This window comes from Echiichthys vipera (assembly GCF_963691815.1).
Source record: "Echiichthys vipera genome assembly, chromosome: 16".
NCBI lineage: Eukaryota > Metazoa > Chordata > Actinopteri > Perciformes > Trachinidae > Echiichthys > Echiichthys vipera.
In genome coordinates, this window is record NC_139841.1 from 7,006,031 (window position 1) to 7,031,225 (window position 25,195).

A 25,195-nucleotide genomic window follows, 5' to 3' on the forward strand; every position below is an offset into this window, starting at 1 on the left:
AGGAAGGAAGGAAGGAAGTCCAGAAAGCAATAATAATAGGGAATGAAAGGTGCTGAGAAAAGAGGAGAAAGGAGGCAAACCCAGAGACAGAGATGTAGAGAAAGGGCGAGAGACATTGAGAAATACAGAAGTGCAGAGAGAGAGAGACAGACTGAGAGAGAGAGCGAGAGACAGACAACTGGGCGTCGTAATGTGAAGAAAATCCTGTCAGCGTGAAATCGGGATGAAATGTGAGATTATAATTCAACCACGGATTAACTGTCATCTCTCTTTTAGAGAGGAGGAGAGAGGGAGGAGGAAGAGGAGGGGAAACCGGATGGGGGCATGGCATTTTAGGGAAGGAGGAAAGAAGGGGATAACGGGAGTGAGGAATAAAGTGTGGGGGGGATAGGGGTAAAGCAGGAGGGGGGAGGATGGAGAAGGAGAAGAAAGCGAGGTAGGATGGAATTTGGGGGGAAAGAGGGAGGAAGACAAGTGATGGGGATGAAGAAATGGGGAAAAAAGAAGGACAAGGAGGAAGAGAACAAGGAATTAGAGAAAGGAAGAAAAGGAGGAAATTTAACAGAGGATGGAGGAGGCAGAAGGGAGGGTGGATGGAGGGGGAAGGATGGGGATGGAGGATGAGAAAAGGATGGGAAGAGGAAGGAACAAGTGGCACTGTGTGCAGTGTGACCTTAGGTGGCTTGTTAAAGCGTAGAGTGACAATGGCTGCTGTCCCACTTCTGTCTCCAGTCCACCTTAAATAGAATAGAAGCCCAAGGGTGCATGTGCTGAGAATAGACCCTACTACCTTAAGGTCAAAGGTCACTTTGAATGACTTTTTAAAAAACAGAAATGAACACTCAGCGAAAATGCTCCTCTTTTCTTCTCTAACATTGCCCCCTCGTATCCTCCCATCTCCCTCTCTTCTCCTCCCATTTGTCTCCCCATCTCCTTTTCTCCCTCATCTCACCTTTTCTCCTGTCCTCCATTCTCAGCTTGCCCCCTTCCTTTTCTCCACCCCCCCTCCCCTTTTTCATACTCCCCTCTTTTTCGACCTCTGTTTCTCCTCTCCTCCCTTCTTTTGTATCCTCCACCCTGTTCCCCTCATCTCCTCTTTTCTCCTCTTCGGCTCTCTCTTTTTTCTCTCTCATTTCCTTGTCTAATTTCCTTTCCTCTCTTATTCTCCCTTTTCCTCCCCCTCTCTTTTCATCTCCTTTCCTCTCCTCCCTTCTTTTTGTCTTTTCCACCCTTCTTTTCCAATCTGAGCTCCCTTCCCACTTCTCCTCTCTTCCTTATCCCCTCACCTTTTTTCCTTCCCTCCTCTCCTTTCCTGATGCTCTCCTTTAGCACTCCTTCTTTCTTCCTCCGTTTTCCCTCCTCTCTTCATTCTTCTTCGTCTCCTCTGCATGTTTGTTGACCAAGCAAGCGTCGGACAAAATTAAAAGCGCTGTCTCTGCTTCTTTTCCTCAACCGGGTCACTCTTTTTGAGGTTCTATATTTTTATTTTTGTGCCCCTTCTCTTTTTCCTCCGTCCCTTCCTCCATCCCTCCATCTCTCCCTTCATTTCCCATGCAGTCTGGTTGGGTACAATGCTGGGAGCCAGCCAGCGCTGCAGACAGATGGTCCACTTATTAGATGTGCATCAGCCCTCCCTCCCCTTCCTGCAGCTCGCTTTTTAATCAAATTAAAGCAGAAAAGAAGAGGAGAGAGAGAGAGGAGCAGAGAGAGGTAGAGAAAGAGAGGGAGTGAGAGTGAGAAAGAGAGAGGTTTGGGAGGTCTGCTCGCTTGTTTTGGAGTCTATTATTTGTTTGAATAGGATGAATGATGACGATGTTAATATGAAATTTGGAAGGCTGAATCACTGTCTGTGGTGACTGCCTGCATCACCCCCCCCCCCAAGCTCGCTCTCTCTCTCTCTCTCTTTCTCTCTCTCTCTCTCTCTCTCTCTCTCTCTCTCTCTCTCCAGTGTGATTTCATGTCTTTTAAAGGGGAAGTCCACCGATTTGACATGTGAAGATCAGTATACTTGTCAGAGGTAATGCTACTCAGCCTGTGGAAACAGTTGGATAACGTCTTTTTTGGCTCTGGAGGAGCTCTGTCAATGAACTGATGATGATGTAGTGATGTCATCAGGGTAATCTTGACCTGGGCTTGGAGAATACACCCATAGAACATAAAGCCTGCATTACAAACTGGAGTTTGAAAGACATGGGCATTTATCAGGGAGGTTCTCTACTGAAAACACTTGCATTATGGGACATGATCCAGAGTTTTTGGAGCGTGACTTATATAGCGCTTTTCCATTGGCACTTTTGGCGGCACCGAGCAAAACCAAGCTGATTCTTATTCCCATTTTTAGCGAGCCGAGCCAAGCCCCGACTCACTGTTTTTTTAAGTTTAGGACTCACTCACATTGTCCATCCGTACCGTGCCCAAGCACGTTTCACAGCTATGGTCTAGTTCGTTTGACCAGTGTGAGTACAACTGTACCACGCCCAGGCCCGGCACGCTTGTCGGCCGAGGCCCAGTTGAGAGAGGTGTTTATATGTGTCTGTTCCCTGCGACGGACATTTAAAAAGATGTCACCCAGCGGTTCACCGTGGTTAGATGCGGTCGTGTGAAGTTACTGTGGATGAAAACCAGAAGCTTTTAAAGCTGCAGCAGGTGAAAGCGAAGAAAAAAATAACTTCAGGATTTGAAGTAGAGTGAGACCTCTTCCTGCAGCTCTCCCTCTCCCCTCTCTATCCTGAGTCAACTCTGAAATGAGACTACTTAACGTACAATATGACGAAAGATTATTATGTATTTTTTTTGCCCAACAACGCCAAAATTACCTACCCCAGGTTTAAGTAAGAAAAAAACAATGTGAAGAATTTATAGTAACATTCAACACACTCACACTCGCAGTAGTTTCTGTGAGACTAGGAAATACTTTAAAATAAAATCATGTTTAAAGTTGTACTTGCTGAGATTTCCATCTATATAGTTCCCTTTTAAGTTACTATGTGAGCTAAAACAATGGTGATTGATCATGTGACCCACTAATGAAAGCACTTTTGCCTTTTTGCTGAATATTCCAATATCTGTGTCTGTGGAGACTTTCCCTCTCTAGATGTAAATAAGCCGCCATGTTAGTGACTCTGCTGACAGCGGTTGGTCTGCCGACCCAGATCTTAACCAACAGTTATGCTGCATTCACTTGTAATTTACAAATCGGAAATTGCATCTTCTGAGTCAGGCTTGTAATAACGGTAGAAGTGTAATAAAACATGTGTGTATGGATTCAAAACACTCAGGGGAGGACTGGAAGAAGAGAGGTGAATGTGTTTCAATAAACAGACCGTGAACGTAGCAACTTTACGGAAGTGCAAAACTAAATTGCCGGTGCACTCTTTTATCAAAGGAACCAGCATGTTGTCAAGTTCGCACAGGTAACACTAAGAAAGAAAACCGTAAAAGTCAGTAGTAATCCCTGATGGCACAGCAGTACGTGTAAGGACGAGAGGTCAAAGATGAAGCAGGAAGTGGTTGTCTTGACAGTGATTGTTTGGAACAGGAGGATCTCTCTAATCTCTGGACCACCCTTATTAAGACACATCCAAAAAATGTTAAAAGCTCATTGAATCAGCTAGAAATATGAGAATCCTTCGTGGCCGAGGAGTGAGTACTTTTGGGTCTGCACACAACCCTGCATGTCAATCAGACTTACAGTGGAGGCTCTGTGGTATTTTCAAGTTTACCTTTAATTTCCAAGGCACCATCTGACCAGTATGAGTGACACTGTGTGATCATGTTGCAAATAAACAGTTCAGCAGCTCCTCACACAGCACTGTTGTTTTAACACAATTATATTTAGATAAAAGGCCACATTATACAGTCACAGCCAGGTGTCTGTGGTTTCACTAACATTGTGTGCCAGAAGAAAAAAACATCCCATTCAGATCAATACAGGGGAGGTGTTTATGGCGCCCCCCGTTGGCCAGTCTGAGATGAACATTGTTTCCTTAAATTGATTTCTCATTTTTATGGATCCAGCTCTGCTTCAACTTGTGCAGCCTGAGGAAATAAAGACTACTAACCCAGTGGCTGAGCCTGCAGTCAGACAGACGTTTGGTGTGCGAGTTCAAGCTGATGATCAGTCAGAGCCGGCAAGTCACCATAGCAACCAACACGCGCTTGTCCTGGAAATATTTCTTTAAATGATTTAAAATTTTGATTTGACTATTTACCCTGTATGGGTTGGTTTTTACGTGACTTAAACTGGCTACAGAGGAATGTGAATACAGTCAAACATATCATCATCCCAAATAGCATAAAAGTGCAGATCTTCCAAAGAAGAGGAGAGCCAAAAAAGGAGAAAAGAAAGTTTGCTAAAATTAGAAAATATGAGAGATGTGGAGAGAAGAAGTTTCTTTTTAAAAAAAAGTGGTTGCTTTCAAGCTTCCATGCATTAGAAGGGGTAAGATTTAAAATGTAAAAAATACCACCTATAGTCCATTTTTTAAGAACTGTGTGAGGGAATCATCAAATAGAATAGACAAATCTCTGTGTTAAAGATTGTAGTATTTGAAGGCTTCTCTTGGTGGACAAGAGAAAAAGGAAGGCTGGCCTACTTTTTATGAAGATTTTGTCCAGGTTGACTTAAGTATTTTTTGGGGCTTTTTTTCTGGGTTTGCACCCCTGGTAGCTCTCACCAGGGAGAGAAGGGGGGGCAGGCCAGAGCCCTATCCGCCCAGTGGGGCCTGTGGCTCGGATCCAGCGGTCTCTACAGTGGCCCGTACTCTCTGGAGCCTCTGATTAGCTCGACCACACCAAAACCACACACTGTTCTGTGATGGCATCAGCTGAGACTCCGACTCCGTGAAATAGAAAGTAAAATCTACAAGACTCTGACCGCGGACAGCTGATCGACACGTTGGCCAGGAAGTGTGTTGGACGAAGGCTATTTCATCTGCTGCAAGGCAAGAGGAGAGGTGGAAACAAGGCAGGAGAGGAGGAAACACAGGGGGGGGGGGGACTAAACGAGGAAACAAGAGGAGAAAAGAGGAGAGTAAGGGAGGAAGGAGGAGAGGAAATAGGTAAGGGGGGGATAAGTAAAGGGTAGGAAGGAGGAGAGTAAATGAAGAAACAAGGAAAGAAAGGAGAAGGGTACGGTATGTAGGAGGAGAGTAAATGGGTAAAGGGGAGGAAGGAGGAGAGTAGATGGGTAAAGGGGAGAAAGGAGGATAGGAAATGGGTAAAGGGGAGGAAGGAGGATAGGAAATTGGTTAAGGGGAGGAAGGAGGAGAGTAGATGGGTAAAGGGGAGGAAGGAGGATAGGAAATGGGTAAAGGGGAGGAAGGAGGATAGGAAATTGGTTAAGGGGAGGAAGGAGGAGGGTGAATGGGTAAAGGGGAGGAAGGAGGAGAGGAAATAGGTAAAGGGGAGGAAGGAGGCGCAAACAAGGGAAGAAAGGAGGAAATTAAAATGATGCCACAAGAGAGTAGAGGAGGAAACAAGGGAGGAAGAAGGAGGCGGGAGGAGTGGAGTAAACATGAGATGTTAGGAAATATGAAGGGAGGAATCAAGTGAGCAGAGGACAAACGAGAGGAGGGGAAACGGGAGGTAGGAGACGAGAAAGCAAGGGAGGAGAGGAGGATAGAGAGGGGGAGGAAACAAGGGAGCGAGGGAGGAAATAGGAGAGGGGAAAACAATTGGGGAGAGGAGGAAACGAGGGAATAAGGGAGGGAATGATGGAAGAAAGGATGAGAGAAAACAGGAGAGGAGTGGAGAAGGAAGGATGGAAGCTAAGGAGGGGGGGAGGCAGAGAAAAGTGTTGAAAGAAGCGCGCGCGGTCTGAGAGCGGTGGAAAAAGTGAATATTCGGCTCAGTTCAAAGGCGCGCGGTGAACTGCAGCACCGCGGAAGGCGGGGGGGATGACTTCCAGATTTACTGTGGAAAGTTGAAAGAGTGTCGGCGACCGCGCGCGAGTCCGCGAGCGCCCGCCTGCGTGTGTTTAGGCGCGCATGCTACGGTTTCTCTCTTTCCGTTGCCTACATTTTCCGTGCGCGCGCAGAGAGAGAGAGAGAGAGGGAGAGAGAGAGAGAGAGAGAGAGAGAGAGAAGGGGAGGGGCCCTCCTCTCTCTCTCTCTTCCTACTTTGCATATTCCGCGTGCCTCGGCTCGGCCATATGGGAAAATGCAACTGAAGGAATTGTCGGCGGGGAAAAAAAACGCGCAAGCAGGAACACGCGAGCGGAGCGGCGCGAGTTCGAGATCATAACAAATCCAAGCAAAAGTTCCAACTGAGGAGGAAAAAGAGAAGAAAGGTGGAGAAGAAGGGAAGAGAAGGGGCGGGGGGAGCGTCATAAACCAAAACAGAGAGAGAAAGAGAGAGACACGCGGAGAGAGAAAAGGGAGAAATAGAGTTTTTTCTTCTTCTTCTTTCTGAGGAGGAGAGGAACGATGTATTGTGCGTACACGATCCCCGGGATGACAGGCAGCTCACTCATGTATTACTACAACGGCAAAGCGGTAAGGCACTCTTCCATCCCTTTACCACTTCTTCTTATCTTTTCTCTGAGAGGGTTCGGGGGGGAGAGATGGGGGGAGAAAAGAAGAGAGAGAGAGTGTGTGTGTGTGTATGTGTGTGTGTGTGTTTGTGTGTGTGTGTGTGTGTGTGTGTAAGAGAGAGAGAGAGAGAGAGAGAGAGAGAGAGAGAGAGAGAGAGAGGGAGAGCGAGAGGAGGTGTGAAGGTGAAGAGCGTCGCTTTTTACGCACCAACTCCAAAGCGCGTCAGGTCGCCGCCGCGCGTCAAGTGCGAACTGTGACTCCGTCGGGGTTTATTTTTGGAAAAACAGCATTGCTCTTGTTTATCGGGGGAAATAAACTTGTGCGTGTGTGTGTGTGTGTGTGTGTGTGTGTGTGTGTGTGTGTGTGTGTGTGTGTGTGTGTGTGTGTGTGTGTGTGTGTGTGTGTGTGTGTGTGTGTGTGTGTGTGTGTGGCAGCGGCGGGGAAAGTGACAGTAGCTGTTGTAGAGTGCCGGAGCGCTTGGATGAAATCGGTTGGACAGACACTTCTGAAATGTGATGAATGTGTGTGAATGTGTCCGCGCGCGCGTGTGTGTGTGAGTGTCACATCTCAGCTATGAGAAATGTATAAAAAACACACCCAAATGTCAAATATTTCCTGTTGGTCTCCCGGTTTTTTGCGGACGTTAGATTCATCTGGAAATAATCCGCTTTATTTCTGTAGCTTATTATTATTTTCAAAGGATTTTGATGCAGCAAAAAAAGAAAGAAAAATAAACCTTATTTTTAGATGAATGTGTTTTATCTGCTGAGGCGTGTGGTTTGGGTTTGGTTTGGTTGTGTGTTTCATTCAGGGACTTGTGGCTTTGGATATTTTTATTTCTCCCGGACAAAAAAAAAACATATTTTTGTTGTAATTTGCCCGACTATTATGATATATTAAATATAGCAGTATTCTGGTATTTTATTCATAACCTTCAAGATGCGTTTAAAGCAGAGCTGGAAAATAAATATCTCTCTCACTCTAAATTAGAGAATTATTTTTTTCATTAGATTCTTTATTTCTCATCCATGTTCATACCATTAAAATAATACAAATGCAGCAAATTCTGAAAAAACGTGGAGGTCTACCCATCTAACTATTCATATATTTGTCTATGAATATATTTTAAGATATAGACGTCATAATTGTTACTTTTCATTTTAAAATACAGGCCTACTGTCTCAAAAATCATAGAACCCTGTCTGGATACAAAGAGGGAAAAAAAAAACATCTGAGAAAGTCATCCAGCAAGTTATGAAGCTGTCTGACCTCCTATGAACCTGTCTTTCCGTCTGTCTGTCTCCCAGTAACCCCCACCTGTACAAAAAAAAAGCAGTCACAAGGTGAAGTCATGTAGAGAGACGGGGGGATGAAGTGAAGGCTAAAAAGAGAAACAGCGTGGAAAGCGAAGCGAGGGCGAATTCATTTCACAGGTTTTTCTGCTTAAACGCAAGGATGTCTGCGAGTCGCAGGTGTAAATGAAGATGGAAGGCTGGAAATTCCTACGGCTCCACCTGTCAGTGAACTCGCTGTGTGCCTTTGTCTCACCTTTGACTCTTTATTGCTGCTCTACACCAGTTTAAGAGAAAAGAATGAGAAGATGAAGAGGAGATGACAGCGATGGCGGAGGTCAAAAAATGACAACCAGAATTATCATAAACAAAGTAATGAAATAATTCTGTGTCCAAATGTCCTTTTATATCAGCAAGGAAACAGTTTTTAGTGGGAGCTCACATTTTGCAGGCCTTCTGAGAGGATTTATCAATCAGACTCCAGAGCCGCTAATACTCATATTCATGCGAAAAAAACCACAAGCAGACTTTTAATTATTATTTTCTTTATTTTATAGAGAAAATGCATGAAAGGATTTCTACACAAAAATGTTTTTAAAGGTGCATAATTTGTAGATTTTACATTTCTATGACCCTCATTTCTTTATGAATGATGAACTTGATCTGATTGAAATCTCGTGATACAATTCAATTTATCTCAAGCCAGTTGGATTTGATGCCTTTTACACATCCTTTATTTTTACATGTTTGTTTTGCGTAGAATAATATGTGAAAAATGTCCTGCTGTTTTGATTTTCTTGGCATCTTTCTAACCTTAAATTCTGAGGCTAACAGTGTTCAGATGGTTTTGTAGTTGATGTGACCTGTGCAGCTGTAAACAGAGCCTCTGTTGTTTGAACGCTGCCACACCAACAGTCGGCTTCTGTCTACTTGGCGCCTGTTGGTTCTCCGGCCTCCATCCGCCTGCCGAACGATTCTGCCCCGCGCTGTCGGCCCTCGGCCATCGGCTTTGGAGCCTTATGCTTTTTGTACCCGCTCTCTTCCCGTAGTTTAGGGCCTTCTTTGTATGCCGGCAGCTTCTCTCGGAGCCGGAGCTCTTGTAGTACGGCGATGCCACGGGGCTCGGCGTGGCACCGCTTTGTTTGGCGGCTGGCTGCTGGATGGCACATTGTGCCGACAGTCTTGATCTGGTGCCAAGCTCCTTTCCATCTTCACCCCCCCCCCCCCCACCCCGTCTCTCTCTGTCTGTCTGTGTCACAGCTTGTTTACACTCGCCATCCAGTGACAGAAAGAGAAAATAAGAGAATCGCCGCAATAATGTCGTGTCGTTTGTCTTCTTGCGTCCTGTTTTTGCGGACGGGCAGGGTCTGAGGTGACTTGGTGAGTCGTGTGGTTGTGTGAAAGCAGACTGAGGCTGGCCGGTGTGTTATAGAGGCAGAAGTGGAGCGAGGGGAAACTAGGGCAGAGTGCTCGTGGAGAGAGGAGACAGAAAGGCTCGGACAGATCTGCAGCAGCCACAGCAGCAGCAGCGGCAGCAGCAAGCCGCGGCCCAGTGAGACCAAACAGTGAAGAGGCTGAATCGGGGCTTTGGTTCGGGGGAGAGTGTGGAGGAGGGCGGAGGGGGAGAGAGGAGGAGGAGGAGGAGGAGGGTTAGGGCCAAGGCCTGAGCTTCGGTTAGCGGCTGTCGGCTCGCTAACTTAAGCTCCAGCGGCTTAATGAGGCAGCAGAAAGCTCGGCTAAAACAAAAGGCCTCATTTAAAGTCGGCCCGGCCAGCCGGCTATTGTTATGCTAACACAGCATTTGAATATTCAGTAAGTTTTAATTAGGAGGGTCCTGAAGCTGCCTGCCAAAATCCTGCAGTCCTCTCTCAATGTGCAGCTACAGGAAACACACTTTACACTGACGATTCAGTCGCCCTGCCATTTAGTCTGCGACCGCTGCTTTCTCTGACAAACACTTCAAACACGTTTAATTATTCTTTTTAATTTACAGTGTTTTAGTTAATGAACTCCCAATTACAGTCACATCCAAAATATTATTTCTTATTCTGCCTTTTCACATGAACGCAAAATGAAAATGTTCAAACATTTATTCAAATGGGGGTTTTCATTTTCAGTTACTGCAAAGAATTTTAAATACATTTATAAGTCCATTAATGAGGGTGTTTTCTTTGAATTTGACATTTTAGTCGTTTCAGTGTGGAGACAGTCGACAGGAGGTCAGAGGTCAAGGCCTCCCAATGATATAATTTTCTCACATAAAAAAATTGTTTTAGTGAAATGCTTTATTAATTGTTCTTTTACCATCAGAATAATATCTGACCCCTACATATAAAATATAAAAAGAAATATTCGATGATGATGTTTGAATCATGACAGCAGTGTTGTGTAATGTCAGCTCAATGCCTCTGCCCAGACCCATGGAAACATTTAAAAATCTCTTCTGTCCAAATGATTAAAAAACTACAGAGAAGCTGTTCACGCCGGCAGCAGTAAATATGCAAATGTGTGTATTGACACTGTTAAATAGAGAGAAGGTGCATGTGTTTGGGGGTGTGATTTTTTTTTTGTCTTTACATCACCTTTTTTTGTATGCAAGCATTCTTTTAAAAAAGAGTGTTTTTCACACGTTCATGTGCACTTTGTTCTGTCTGTGAGGAGTTATTACACGCTAACGGCCAGTTTTAGTGTGTGTGTGTGTGTGTGTGTGTGTGTGTGTTGTCATTGTGAAGCCAGTGTGTGTGGACATCCTGTGTGCTCAGTAGGCTGGAATTAGAGCACAGCATGTTATGCAATTATTACTTTATAAATAGACTCATTGTGTGTGTGTGTGTGTGTGTGTGTGTGTGTGTGTGTGTGTGTGTGTGTGTGTGTGTGTGTGTGTGTGTGTGTGTGTGTGTGTGTGTGTGTGTGTGTGTGTGTGTGTGTGTGTGTGTTTGTGTGTGTGTGTGTGCAGGCCTGTATCTCCATCTGCTTGAGTTATTCCGTTTGAACAACTAAAAAAAAGCTGAATTTATTGCATGTTTGTGTTTGAGCATAAACTTCGAACCGTTGCTGTGTGTGTGTGTGTGTGTGTGTGTGTGTGTGTGTGTGTGTGTGTGTGTGTGTGTGCAAATTATTAAAAGTGTGTGTTTCATGCTCACTTTTTATTTGTGTTATATTTTTTGATGTCTCTTTCTTCGATGAGTGTGTGTGGTTTATTACATTGTTTTTCTCTGTACACCAGGTTATGATTAAATCATACTAGTTACAGTTTTTTTGTGTGTAATTTATGTTTTTTAAATCGGTTACTACATTTCTTTGTATTTGGATGAAAAGATCCATTAACATTGAAATAATCTGTGCGTGTGTGTGTGTGTGTGTGTGTGTGTGTGTGTGTGTGTGTGTGTGTGGTGTGTGTGTGTGTATGTGTGTGTGTGTGTGTGTGTGTGTGTGGGGTGTGTGCTTGTAATACTCTCTGCTCTGTATGGATACTGATAAAAATCAGTGTGCATTTGTTGTGTATTTCTCAGTGCTGTCGTATATGATGATAAACACATTTTAGTCTAAAAATGTGTGTGTGTGTGTGTGTGTGTGTGTCTGTGTTTGGCGCAAAGTGCTGCCCTGTCAGTGGGGTCATTCAGTTTTTCTCCAGCGCCTTTGAAGTGTGCGCGTGTGCGCGTGTGTGTGTGTGCGTGTGTGTGACGGGTGTGTGTGTGTGTGTGTGTGTGTGTGTGTCCGTTCAGGCTTAAACTTAATCCTTCTGCATCAGATTATCTGACACTGATGCTGCTGATACACACACTGATACACAGAGAACTGCTGATACACACACACACACACAGACACACAGACACACACACACACACACACATTGCTATCTTTACACACTGAGGAAGTAAGTTCGAAAGATGACAGTGATGCGTTCACTGACCATCTTTAGCAGTCTGTCTCACAGGTGTTAAGTGCTTTTAAACTGATCATCTCTGCGTTAGTTGTTACAGTCGTGTTTTTTGACATTTATACAACTGATAATTAATAATTCACAGTTATGATAATAGATTATAATTATTTTTAGTCAGTTATTAAGTTAAACATCCCTTGTCTTTAAATAAGTTGCTGGTTTTTATAAGAATCGTATCAGATTGTGTGATAAATCCTAAAATATCCTTTTAATTTCTGGCCAATTTTGGTACCTAATTATGAAATGATTCATCAAGCAAATAACCCAACAGAACCGATGATGAAAAGAATTGATTGGACTCGGTGCTTCATGCTTTAGAAACATCAACCCAGTTGCTGATGAAGAACTGAGGCCTTCTTGTTTTTATTTTTATTTTTTTATTTAGATATTTATGCCTAACTGACGTCCTTCCTGTATGTGTTTGTGGACTGGTCATGTTCTCCCATTTTAATATCCAGTCACAGAAGGATGAGACAATCTCTTGTATGTGTCTGCTCTTCATTACTAATGTAGGGAAAGGGTAATTAGCAGGTCATTAGGGATGTCATAGCCGTCACATGTTTGAAATAGAAGTGTCAGAGTGCTGCTGATGGAGAGCTGATGTGTTGGCGATAATGAGACGTGTTCTTGTTTAATCTTGCATAAAGGTGTAAGATGACTTTTATCCATCTGTACGTGCTTTGCATATACTTGTGCAGGCCAGTGTTGTGTATATTTTTTAGGTGTTTGGAAGGTTCCGGTTCATTTGCTGCGAGCTTCTGTGTGTTATTAAGCTCCAGTGTTAAACTGAGGTTCATCTTTACCACATACTTCCTATTTATGTCTTTTTTTAATGTGTTGCTTTAGATCAGGGGGTTAATGCATGTTCAGATGGGATGAGATTTAAATGATGCGTGGTGTTATTGGTTATCGAACGGAAAAAAATATATATTCTTTTTTTCCTGTTTATGGGGCTTTAAGCGACCGGGTGAACTGAGACTCGTATGATTAAAAGCCTGAGATGAGACATTAAAAACGTGTTGTTTCATAGATTTTTGTACTGTACTATGTATTTTGGATGTACATCAATAGAATCGTGTTTTCAGGGCCTCCAAATGTGCTAAAATTATGATATTTTTAATCATCAGACTTTAGACGTTATTATATTGTCCTGCAATTGCACTTTTAATCAGATTTTATATTTTTATTTATATTTCTGTCAGAATTATTCCTATTCTTCAGCAGCAGAATTAGAAGAGAGACAAACTTTCTTATCCCCTTAACATTTCGTTATTTTTCATTTCATTACCCTTTATTTAACCAGAAATATTCAAAATCTCTTTTCCAAGGGAGTCCTGGCCAAGACAGCAGCATAAACACACAAGTTTCACATTTAAAACCAAAACAACACACAGCTAAACATGACACACAACTTGACATGATACACACACACCTGTAAAATGAGCAGGCTTGTTCCACACTAAAACTCAGATCTTATACATAAGTCAAATTATGTTAAAATTATATTTTATGTTTTAAAAAAACGTGCATGGAATTTAAGGTGTATCAAAAAATGATTTTCCATTTTATTCAAAATGAACACATTTTTTAAAAAGTATAATGTGATTGAAAGTCTGTTCCACCAAACAATGATAATGTATCCGCTGTGGAGCTTGTAATCACATAACTGCAATACGTTTAAAGGTCTCATATTATAAAAAAAGCTTTTTTTTTATATTTTAAAAAACAGTGCATGTGCTATATAAATGCCGTGAAAGTATCAAAATCGTAGACACATAGAAATGCACACAGCCTGTATTTAGAAACTGTCTTTAAACAAGCCAGTTGTGATGTCACAACTATACTTATATGGGTGAAAAGTGCTGCAGACAGTGCTGTTACAGTCATTAAGGGTCTTAAAGAGACAGGTGCTAATACAGAGCATTTCAGATAGAGGGGGATCCAGGTATTTACAGAACATTGAAGCATGTTAACATGTTTGGGTAGAAACTCAAAATACAAGTATGAACCTGATAATGAGCAGAATATGGGAACTTTAAATAAATAATTGAAGTTTTTTGTTGTTGTATGTTGTATAACATGACCTAAAGTATGCTGTTTTGCAGTTCATGTCTGATTTGTCTGTTGATACCTATTTATTTGTAACATAGACTCTATGCTTGCAATGCATCACAGTGACCTTTCTGACCAGCGATAATCTGCCTGTATGCAACTGGAAATTGTCAAATATGCTCCATGGCAACGATAATGTGCAGGTTGTGTAACAGAAACTGGTCACGTTTACTCTGTCTTTCTCTCTTTGTAAACCCTTGCTTTAAATGTGCGAGGTCGCAGCTGTCAAAATCATGTACATCAACACACACACACACACACACACACACACACACACATATTCAAACAGTGAGTCATCCGTCTGTATGTGTCCCATAAGGGAAGGTGGACTTTAGCGGAGCAGAATGGGTCAGTATTCTTTGGTTTGCTGTGTATTTCCACCCTGACCTGTCCATGGGAAGAGAAGCTCTCTGAGTTGCAGGTTTGATTCCCAGTGTCTGACTGAGTGCCTGCCAGCCTCATCAAGCCTCTGAACATCAAGGTCAGCTGGCAGATGGGGACAGGCAGCAGCAGTAGTATAGATGATGGTTCATGTATCTGGTTGGCTGGCTGTAGATCCACACAGACCATCAGGGTACAGAGGCCTTTTAGCTGCACGTACAGTAACAAGCCATCTGGCAGCCATATTGGAGGTCTAGAGACCTCGGTGTCAGTGAGTGTGACCTGCTGATTGGCTGTTTTTGGTGACGAGGCTCATTTCTACCCATTTCTGATTTCTCATTTTCTTGATAAAACTGACTATAAACACCTTTAACACATTAGATACAAATTTATTTTTTGCCATTGAGCTCTTTAGCAGAAACGTTCACATTTGTTTGTGTTATTGTTTGCTCGCACATGGTAAATGTCATGTTCTTCCAACATCGGGGTGTGTTGTGTTAGCTTACTTACTTGCATCTTCAATTCTTACTCTGGGTCTTCAAGTTTCCTTTTTGAGTGATGATTACAGATTACCGCCCCCTGCTGGTATGGAGTTATTTCCTCTCACACAGGCGCAGAACGTACGTGCTAGCTGATCATTGGATGTAGTCTTTGTGCTTTGTTGTTTTGGGTGACATGAAGCATCTTTGTCAGCCTTCGTTGACACTATACTAGTTCTATTATGCCGGGATGTTGTGTCTGGCTCTTTAGACAAAGAGTTTAAGATAATGCTAGTTTAGTGCACTAATCAGACATGTTATATCTTTGCTACAGGAGGCTAGCATGAGCTAATGCTAGCTTAAATTACAAGATGCATTAGCTTGCATGCTAAAAAATCCATCTGCTTTTTATACATTTTATTGAGAAAACATCTCATCCTAAATGGATGATGCTGGTATTTTGAAGATTAGCTTTGTAGTATTTTTTGAATATTGAGAAAATTCAGTCTATACATTTGGGGTATATTTTGGATCAATATAGCAGCTGTGGTGTAACAGTGACAAAACATTTTGAATATAACACCCTTTTTGTACAGTTGTTTGCGCTGAATCGAGGCTCATGGATATTGTAGTATTTAAAGGAGCAGTGTAGAGAATTTATTAGCATCTAGTGTTGAGGTTGCAAATTGCATCCAACTTCTTGGTGGTGCAGTATAGCACAATATGGGCAAATATCTTGATAGCTTTTAAGATATCGACAGAAAAAACCCCAGTATCACGTTATACTGAATTTTCCCCAGTCAGACAATACATGCATTTGATCCTTTTTGTACCCAGATCAAGAAAAGTCTTCAATGTAATGTGACAATGCAATAAATGGCCCAGTACCGCAGAAGCCCATACAGTCTGGTGTAGTGAGGTCGAGCATGGTGTATTTGGCCAAGTCAGCAGTTCAGTGTGCCAAGAGGCTTTCATTCACATGATGGGTACAAAATAATGCCGGAAGAATACCAACAGACGTACTCTATTGGTATCACTTTAAGAGGACAGGTTTTTGCTCTGGTATTTTTTAAACCGTACCCAGTACTTCTCCCTGTGTTGATAAGGAGGGCTCATTGGAAGCTAACAAAAATGTGATTCTTAGTTTCAGGTGATTATACAGCGGTGAAACGTAAATATGAATACTGTATTATATTCTACAACAGATCTAACAGATCCCCCTAAATCATACAAATTGCTCCTTTAAAGAAAACTTAATATTGCAAATAGAGGGAAAAAACAACAAAAGAAAAGGAATCATTGCATCCAATGGTGTTAATATCAACCAATCATTTATCCAAGACACACATCTTGAGAACACTCATGTTTGCAAATGCTCACCAGAGGCTGTGCTGAATTTACTTTTGAACTGCACTTCAGTCATGCTACAAAGCCACTTTGGCTTTGTTCTGAATGAATGGGAAATAAATGGAACATCAATGCTCTCTAACCGTGAAATTAGGATGGATATAAATCAACTTTCTACTGTGTGGATGCTGGTGGGATTAAACCACTGTTATTAAATTTAGCTACATTAGCTGGTAGTCTATTAATATTTAAAGAAAGTGATTTATGCAACCCCGATATTTGAAACTCTTGTGTTGGAAAAAAATATCGGATGTGTTTCTTTTGTAGCACAGGATTTATTCAGTGTTTGAGTTTTACTCACTCAGCTTCAATTTCATAACGCATAACAAAACCCCAGCTGGAGTTTTATGTCCTTTACTGTTGTAAAATACTGTCTGTGCTACATTCACTTCAGTTCTTTTTTCTTTGCGCCGTGATTGTCTGTCCTGCATGCTTCTAATATGTTCAGGAGTATTTGGTTTCTCTGCTGTTGCTGTGAGCTGTGAACAGTGGTGATTGTCAATGGCTAATTTGCTGTTTTCTGTGTGTGGAAGTTGGTGAAAATTGTGTGTGTGTGTGTGTGTGTGTGTGTGTGTGTGTGTGTTAAAACCCATTTTCATATGTAGTAAGCACTAGCTTCACAGCAAAAGGCAAGCTTAAGTAACTTAACAGTTTTGGCAAGAGAATAAAGAAAAGTTGTGTCTGTGCGTGTGTGTATGTGTGTGTGTGTGTGTGCGTGTGTATGTATAAAACATCACTCTAAACCAGGGCTGACACACTTGTTTGCAGTAGAGCCCCCCTACACGCACGCACGCACGTACACACACACACACACACACACACACACACACACACACACACATATAAAACCTACAAGGAATTCATTATCAAAGTGGAAAATGGGACTGTTGTCATTTTGGTGAGCATTTCTGTCCATGTGTGTGTGCATGTTTGTGTCCGTGTGTGTGTGTGTGTGTGTGTGTGTGTGTGTATGTGTATGTGGGTGTGTGTGTGTTTTAGTGGGTCAGTCATGCTGTGGTGAGCTGTTAGGGAGGCTGCATGTACTCGCTGATTAGCACCGGACAGCTGTCACATTTAAAACAACAAGACAACAAAAATGTAGCACAATGCAGCGCAGTACAGCTGAATGGCAGTTAGCAGTGTGTTTGAGCTCAGACAGCTCTAGCACACATGCTGTTAGCTGTTTAGCGTCAGTGGCGGTGACAGCTTATGTGAGGATCATACCATTCACTGTTCAGGCTGAGAGGAGGATGAGGGCTTTGTGTCTTTGATGCTGGTGGCCCGTATGTGTTGCCTTCAGGTGTGGGTCTACTTTAAAGTCACTGATGTCGCATTCAGTGGAAATGTATAGAGATTTGTTCTAGGGCTGAAACTTAATTTCGTTATCGATTCATCTGCGCCTTATTTCCTAGAATAATAGCTTAATCATGGTCTATAAAATGACAGAAAATAGTGAAAAATCTGCTTCCCAGTTTCTCAGAGTCCAAGGTGATGTCTTTAAATGTCTTGTTTTGGGAGTCTACAAGCTCACATTTGAAAAGCTGAAAAATGTTTGCATGAAAAATGACTAGCTACTTTCTATGTAGAATAGGCCTTCCCGCACACACATAATCACACACACACACACACACACACTCACTAATCACCGGTGTGCCAGGCTCAGAGGGCCGTTGGTTTGATGCCCATTTTGTCCTGTGCTGCCACTGCCAGGCAGTATGCAAATAGGTCACACACACACACACACAGCCACACATGCATGCACGCACGCACGCACACATACACACACACACACATGCAGTCAAATACACATAACAACAGAGCCTAACAAACAACACATCATATCCTTGACTATCCATCTATCCAGAGGTTGTACATGCGATGAAACATCTGGTCGACATAGAATTGTTTTATGCTGCTGTTTGTACTCAGTCAACAGCATAACTGCTTCTCTCTCTCTCTCTCTCTCTCTCTTCTCTCTCTCTCTCTCTCTCTCTCTCTCTCTCTCTCTCTCACACACACACACACACACACACATGCCCACCATCAATAGCATGGTGATAGATGCTACCCATCTTCCATACAGTTTGTTTTCAATAAGGGGGCTTTACCTGGTCAAAGGAAGAAAGAAAGACAGAAGAATGAGTCAAAGACAACAAAGAGAAATAAAGGAAGGACATAAAGAAAGAACAAACAGAAAAGAATCCTGCAGCTCTGGAGTACTGAAGTAATCAGCTCTTTGATCTAGCTCCTTTATTATTCCAGTGTGGGCCAAATAATGTAGTCCTGATTGTGTTGCTGGCAACCAGCGAGCTTCCATATGTTGACTATTAGAAGCTCTCACCGGCTGCGTCTCCACACTGCTGCTGAAAACAGCTCCTTCTCTGGTGCTTTTTTGATGGGTCACAGGTTGAGGCTGCAGAGGGAATTAATGTTCCAATGCATTTATATGATTGCTGACAGTGTGTAGGATTTGAAGAGTAGTGTTAAGTTATGTACGTGAAACGTAGAAAAGGGAAAGTAGTAACCAATTTTTTTTTAAATGCTGTATATTGAACATTGGCTTTGGACTATAGCATCTGCCAAATGAATAATGCAATTCATTGTGATAGACAGCGGCGGTCGTGGGTTTGCAGTGGACGTGGTTTTGGTTGATGTGTGTCACTTGAACAGATCAAGAAGCAGCTTGCTAAAGGTTGTCTTCTCCAGTGTCCACCACCATCAGAATCAGAAATCACAGACCTTGGGTTCCACATGGTTTCTCAAAAGCTGCCGTAGCACCAACGTGTAGTTACATTTTTGAGGAGGTTCACACAAGCTACAACATTAACCCCATAGATCTGGTTCTGTTTAGATGGTAACCCTAGATTTTCGAAAACTCTCGCGAGGCTTGCTGCTCGACGACCTACCTTAATCTCAACCATTCGAGGACCATGCCTAACCTCAACCACCCAACCATAACCATCTAACCTTAACCATCTAACCCTATTCATTTGAGGTCAACGCCTAACCTCAACCACCCAACCTTGACCATCTAACCTTAACCATCTAACCTTAACCACCTAACCTTAACCATTCAAGGTCCATGCCTAACCTTTACCATCTAACCTTATCCATCTGACCTTAACCCTTCAAGGTCCATACCTAACCCTAACCATCTAACCTTAACCATCTAACCTTAACCCTTCAAGGTCCATGCCTAACCCTAACCATCTAACCTTTACCATTTGACCTTAACCCTTCAAGGTCCATGCCTAGATAAGCAAATCTGGGGTTACCATCTAGACATGACCCTTCATCAGTGATGAGCCTGACAAACACGTCCATTAGACAACCCCTATCTTTTACTGTAATGACATCATCAGGCTGAAGTGACCATTATTTGACCATCATTTTGGCCCGTGACAATTTATCCTGAAAACTGGATGGCTGGATGATAAAATGTACTGATCACTATCCTGCTCCTCAGATGATAAACCCTTTAAATTATGATGACCCAGTTCCTTTAGTACCATCCTCTGAACATACTTTACATTTTAGCTTTGCTTTACAGCCAAGAATAGCTAAATAACCAGTAGGTCATGTGTTCTTTCTCATATTGTGGCTTTTTTTTTTCTTTTTATCTATTCATTATTTATAGCCACAGGCGCACCGACAAAAAATCTGACTGTAGAGGAGGATGGGCAGTTTTCAGTGGAAACAGGACCATACCTCAGTGAGTCAGTCCACACAGGAGGCTGATACTCTAATCCTTATTAACATTTTTATGGATGACCAGGCTGAACGGGATCAAAATCAGATGTTGAGAGGAACTGTCCGCTCCGTTTGAACCAGTTAAGGTGGGCTTGATTTACACTGTCAGCCTCTTGGAACAACCTCTGAAGCCCTAATATCTCTGGAGAAATAAGAGCATCAAGCGCTCTGCATCCTCTGGCTTCTATTTACTGATTTAATGTAGCTCTTTCTCCCAAATATTTTGTACATCAGCTTGAATTTTGTTCTTTGTGAATTTGAACTGGGATCAAACAGCAGTGGAGTGTTTGAAACTGGTGGATTGTGATAAAGCTTTGCAGAAAAGGATGCACAAATTTAGATCAGATGATATAAACAACTTTCCCACTAGCCGACTGTGTCCCATCTGTGGGACACTGAGGGCTCTGTTTGCATTTGTAATTCCATCTCACATCGTTTTATTGTGTTTAATCCTTTCCTTCTAATGTTTTAAGCTGCCTTAATTAGATTTGAAAGTACTTTTATATTTTGTAGGTTATAGCCGGAGCATGACATTCAAAATACATTTCCATACAGGAAGATATCTTTCATGATTCATTCAGTAAAAACTTACCACAATAGTTAATTTATGAGTTGGTGAACATGAGGGAACATTTAAGTTCCTCTGGAGCAGGTTTCTGACCTGGATCCCTTCCCAAAATCCTAAAAAAAATAACTTTCTCTTAACTTTTATACACAGTCAATGGAATCAGATTTTATTTGTCCCCACTCACTGGTCCTAATGGGATGCTCCAGTCAGTGCAGCCCAAAGTTCTCAGGTTCATTCAAACTGTCTAGTCCAGGGATGCCCGATCCCGATCCTGGAGAGCCACTGTCCTGCATGTTTTAGGTTCCTCTCTGCTCTAACACACCTGATTCTAATGATTTGCTCGTTATCAAGCAGCTGATGCTTGTCACAGTTTGATTATTGTTAGACTCAGGTGTGTTAGGGTAGGGAGAAACCTAAAACATGCAGGACAGTAGCTCTCCAGTACCGGAACTGTCCACCACTGGTCTAGTCACACCATCAAACTGAGCTGAAATAAATGTATCGTCATACCTTTTGAATCAGAATATGTCATTCCCGTGAATCCTGTAGGGTGATTAGTTTTCATTTTTTATCAACAACTTTTTTTCAGAGGAATCGGACATAGGCTAATATCCCACAGACTGGAGTGAGACCATATAAGTCTCTGAACTGTCTCTCAACCGTCTTATCAATAAAACATCTTTGGTGCAACGTCTCGAGTCTTTTGACCAATCTCAATCAAGATCAATCAAGCATTGTTTTCTTTTTTATGGATGAAAACAACGTTTTGCGGTACTATGTAATATGCTGTTTTACTAACTTAACCTGCTACAGTAATGTTCACAAGACAAGTTAATTAGTCCTCTAGTAAGTAACGTTAAGTGTGTCCTAATACATTGTTCGTTGTCAGCTTGTTAACACGTCAGCTAACGTCCATGCATGTCCTGCATTTCAAATGTTACTTAAGTAAAAGTACAAAGGTATAGGCATCAAAATAAACATAAAGCAAAAAGAGTAATATAAAGAGTAGAGGCACTCACAATGCAGAATTTCCTGTTTAAGAATAACATATTTTTGGATTATAATGATTAATGCACAAGACCAGTCACACAGTACAGTTAATATCTAATGTTGCAGCTGATAAAGGTATGGCTAATTTGTATTACTCTATAGAATTATGTGTAGCTTATTCTGTAAGAATATATCCTTCTTTTATTTGTAGATAATATTGTGCGTTGACTCACTAGTTTCCAAATAATTGTAGCAGAATAAAAAGTACAATATTTCCACTGAAATGTAGTTCATTAGAAGTATAAAGGAGCATAAAATGGAATTACTCAAGTATAGTACAAGTACTTCAAAGTTTACTCGAGTAAACGCACTTAAGTACAATTTTGAGGTGCTATACTTGAGTAATTCCATGTTATGCTCCTGGTGATGTAATGGCTGGATGGTCTAATGGCTGCACAGCCTCTCTCAACAGGAAGAGGTCAAGGGTTAAAATCTCTGCCAGACAAAATGAGGAAGATGAGGGATTAAGTGTGTTAATGTATGTCTGTGGGTTCAGTGCTTTAGTGCTCTCTCTCTCTCTCTCTCTCTCTCTCTCTCTCTCTCTCTCTCTCTCTCTCTCTCTCTCTCTCTCTCTCTCTCTCTCTCTCTCTCTCTCTCTCTCTCTCTCTCTCTCTCTCTCTCTCTCTCTCTCTCTCTCTCTCTGCTTTTACTGTAAAACAATAAAACAATAATGAAAAAAACAAAACAGGAGAACCGATGTATTTTTTACAGAATTAAAGCATACTCTGACTCTGAACACATGAAAAACTGATGAGGAACAAGAAACAGATTGGTTACAATTTAATAAATACAAAATAGTAGATTTGTATTTTCATTTGCATTAACTTTAAAAACACAGTCATCACCAGTTCTCATCATTTTGATTATCAAAAAATGTTTTCAGAATGAAACAGGCGTCAAGACACTTCCGGGTGGCAGCTTCCACTGACCTGAAGCTGACCAGCTGCTAGCTGGAACCAAACCTCCATCATCGTGTTTGTTGAGACATTCTCTCACAGAGAACACATCTGTATCTCTAGACGGACAGTTTCTGGCTAAAAATCTAATTTCCTGTTAAACCTACAAATATAAATGATGGTGTAATGTTTTGAGTTAATTTAATGGTGTTAAACTAAAGTCTAACTTCTTATCTTTGTAACCAGTTATCGATTAACGGCATCATTTATCTTTGTGTTAAAACGAGTCAAAAGGACGCTAACACCGGTGAATTAGCCTTGTGCTCCTCTCAGCTCTAGTCAGACACCCCGATCTCCTCGCTGTAAACACTGGAGCTGCTGGTCGTCCACTTTAACATCAATGCTGTCATAAACATCCGGGACCATAATTCAGTCCTTCACAATAAAATGACACCCTTCAAACAGGATTTGTAACCTGAATCAGCAGGTGAACGGTATTCCTGGTCGTCACTCATTTCCTGTGGCAGCCATCTTAGTGTTTGGTTTGTTTTGGGTTGTTGCATGTGCCGGATGCTCCGGTTGCCATGTTACGTTGATGTGGTGAGTGAGGACCCGGGCACCCGTTGCCAGCTTGCATGCATTACCGTGGCAACGGGATAACTGTGACCCAGCATCCCACCAGCAGCCATGCTCGCTGCTCCCAACTCTCCGTCTGCACCGTCTTCAATAATTAACATGCCACAGCAGCCATCTTAGCTTTTGGCTTGGGTTAGGTGCCTGCCGGCGTGTTGCCTTGGCAACGGGGTCCCTGCGACCCAGCACTCTGGTGACGTTGGTCGTGTTGTGATACTCCAACTTTCTGAATTAGAATCCACAAATCTGATTCGAACACCACGGCAGCCATCTTAGAGTAGGTGAGATGAGGAAGACAAACCAGGATGACACACTCACACACACACACACACACACACACACACACATGCACACAGAGCCGTCCAAAATGTTCCCACTTGTTTAGATAACAAAACAGTCCTGATTTAGGAGTGACAGTTGTTTGAATTTTTAAAAAATGTAAGCTCATTTGTGTTCCGTTTTCTCCATCTGTCAGTATTTTACAGCGTTGCAGAGTTTGTTGTTTACAGCAGCTCAGCAATATCAACACACATGTTCAGCTCATGACCTTCATGACTGCATGTGTCATCAGTTTAATTTATTTACACAGTGATTATTTATTTATGAAGCTTCATTTGGGAGGACAGGTTGAGTGCTGATCACCGCCAAGTTACAAAAGATCAAACAAAGAAAAACCTTCATGAAAATGAAACGGAATCAAATGAAACAGAGAAATGGTTCTCAAACACAACCAATAAATAAACCCTGTGCTCGAGTAGCTTTCAGATATAATTCATCAGATGAAATCAAAATATCATCAATAAATGTAGCAGGAGTACTTTTTAAATCACGCGAACACAGAAAGAGATGACAACAAATCATCTTTCGAAACTATCATCCGCTTACTCTTTGAAAATTAAAAATAAAACCATAAATATTCATCGAACTTGCTCAAACTTGCAAGATGTGTGCGACGTGTGTAGTCACACACACTTGCTGCCTCCCACACTCTTGTTCTCACCCTGACAGCTTGGCTGCCGCAGAGAGCAGAGGTCTCATTGGCCGTGTGCCCTGCAACGTGCGTATTGATTGGCTGTCGGGCTTGCTGCCACCATGCCATCTGAGTGAACACGTTTGTGTGTGTGTGCGCGCGCGCGCGTGTGTGTGTGTGTGTGTGTGTGTGTGTGTGCGTGTGTGTACGTGCGTGCGTGTGTGTGTGTGTGTGTGTGTGTGTGTGTGTGTGTCTGTGTGTTTGTGTGTTTGTGTGTGTGTGTGTGTATGTGTGTGTGTGTGTGTGTTTGTAATGGTGGCAGCAAACAACCAATCAAAATGCTTGCCTCTCTCTATGTCTCCCCCTCTTTGTTTGTCTCGTCTTTTAGGATGATTTTCTTCTACTACATCTTTTTTTTTGCATTTTGCATGAAACCCTTTCAACTCTTTAGGCCTCTAAAGATCTTTCTAATGAATCGGTCTAAAACGAGGCATTATTTGGTTGAACTGCTCATGCATTTTACCAGGACTTACAAGTGTTGCTTTGTTTTAAGGGGCCACAAACCAATGCAGTTGTGAACCGATTTATAAAATGTACTATGGTGCAGTGCTGGATTTCTCACTGGAGTTTATCAATTTTCAATACAGTGCAAAGAAATGTCCAATCTACGTTCTGATTCACCCATTCTTTGGATTTGCTAAGTCGTCAGTATGGAAGACAAGAACCAGATCAGGGGTCAAGAGTCAGTTTGCAGGAATTTACTGCTTTTAGCACATATCAGGGTGACACGGAATTATCTTTTACCTGATAAACTATTTGGAGTCTCTCATAAATATTTGTATGATAAAGTCCTATGTCCCATTCAAGTAAAAAAAAACAGTAAAACATGGGGACTTTATGCCCTCCAGAATGACACATAGACGCTGTCTGGGACACATTTGAACATGTATCCTTTGTAGCGTAAATGCTAATGCATCATGATGTATACAACAGGAAAATACGGCATCAATACAGGAGGTGGTGGTTGTTTCTTGACACCATGCCAGCGCTCTATAACTTGCCCATTTTACAACAAGTCTGACTGGAGTGTTTAATGACTGCCCATTGTTTTGCCCTATGGAAGAACAGTGTGGACGTTTGACCTTTTAATAGGCCGTAAGGAAATCTCAACAAAACTGGAG

The 25,195-nt window shown here is 42.1% G+C and overlaps 1 protein-coding gene across 4 annotated transcripts in view; it reads left to right on the forward strand.

Annotated features, from left to right (window-relative positions):
• The window catches only part of tcf4 (transcription factor 4), a 293,844-nt gene that overhangs the window by 175,466 nt on the left and 93,183 nt on the right, over positions 1–25,195 (forward strand). For 2 of the 4 annotated variants that reach the window (XM_083929767.1, XM_083929768.1), the window contains exon 1: positions 6,223–6,494. The exons of the other annotated variants lie outside the window; for them this stretch is intronic. In XM_083929767.1, coding sequence (XP_083785893.1) covers positions 6,426–6,494 — 69 coding nt within the window. In that variant the 5' untranslated portion in view covers positions 6,223–6,425. Of the gene's footprint in view, positions 1–6,222; positions 6,495–25,195 lie in introns of those variants that run through there. 4 annotated transcript variants of the gene reach the window in all.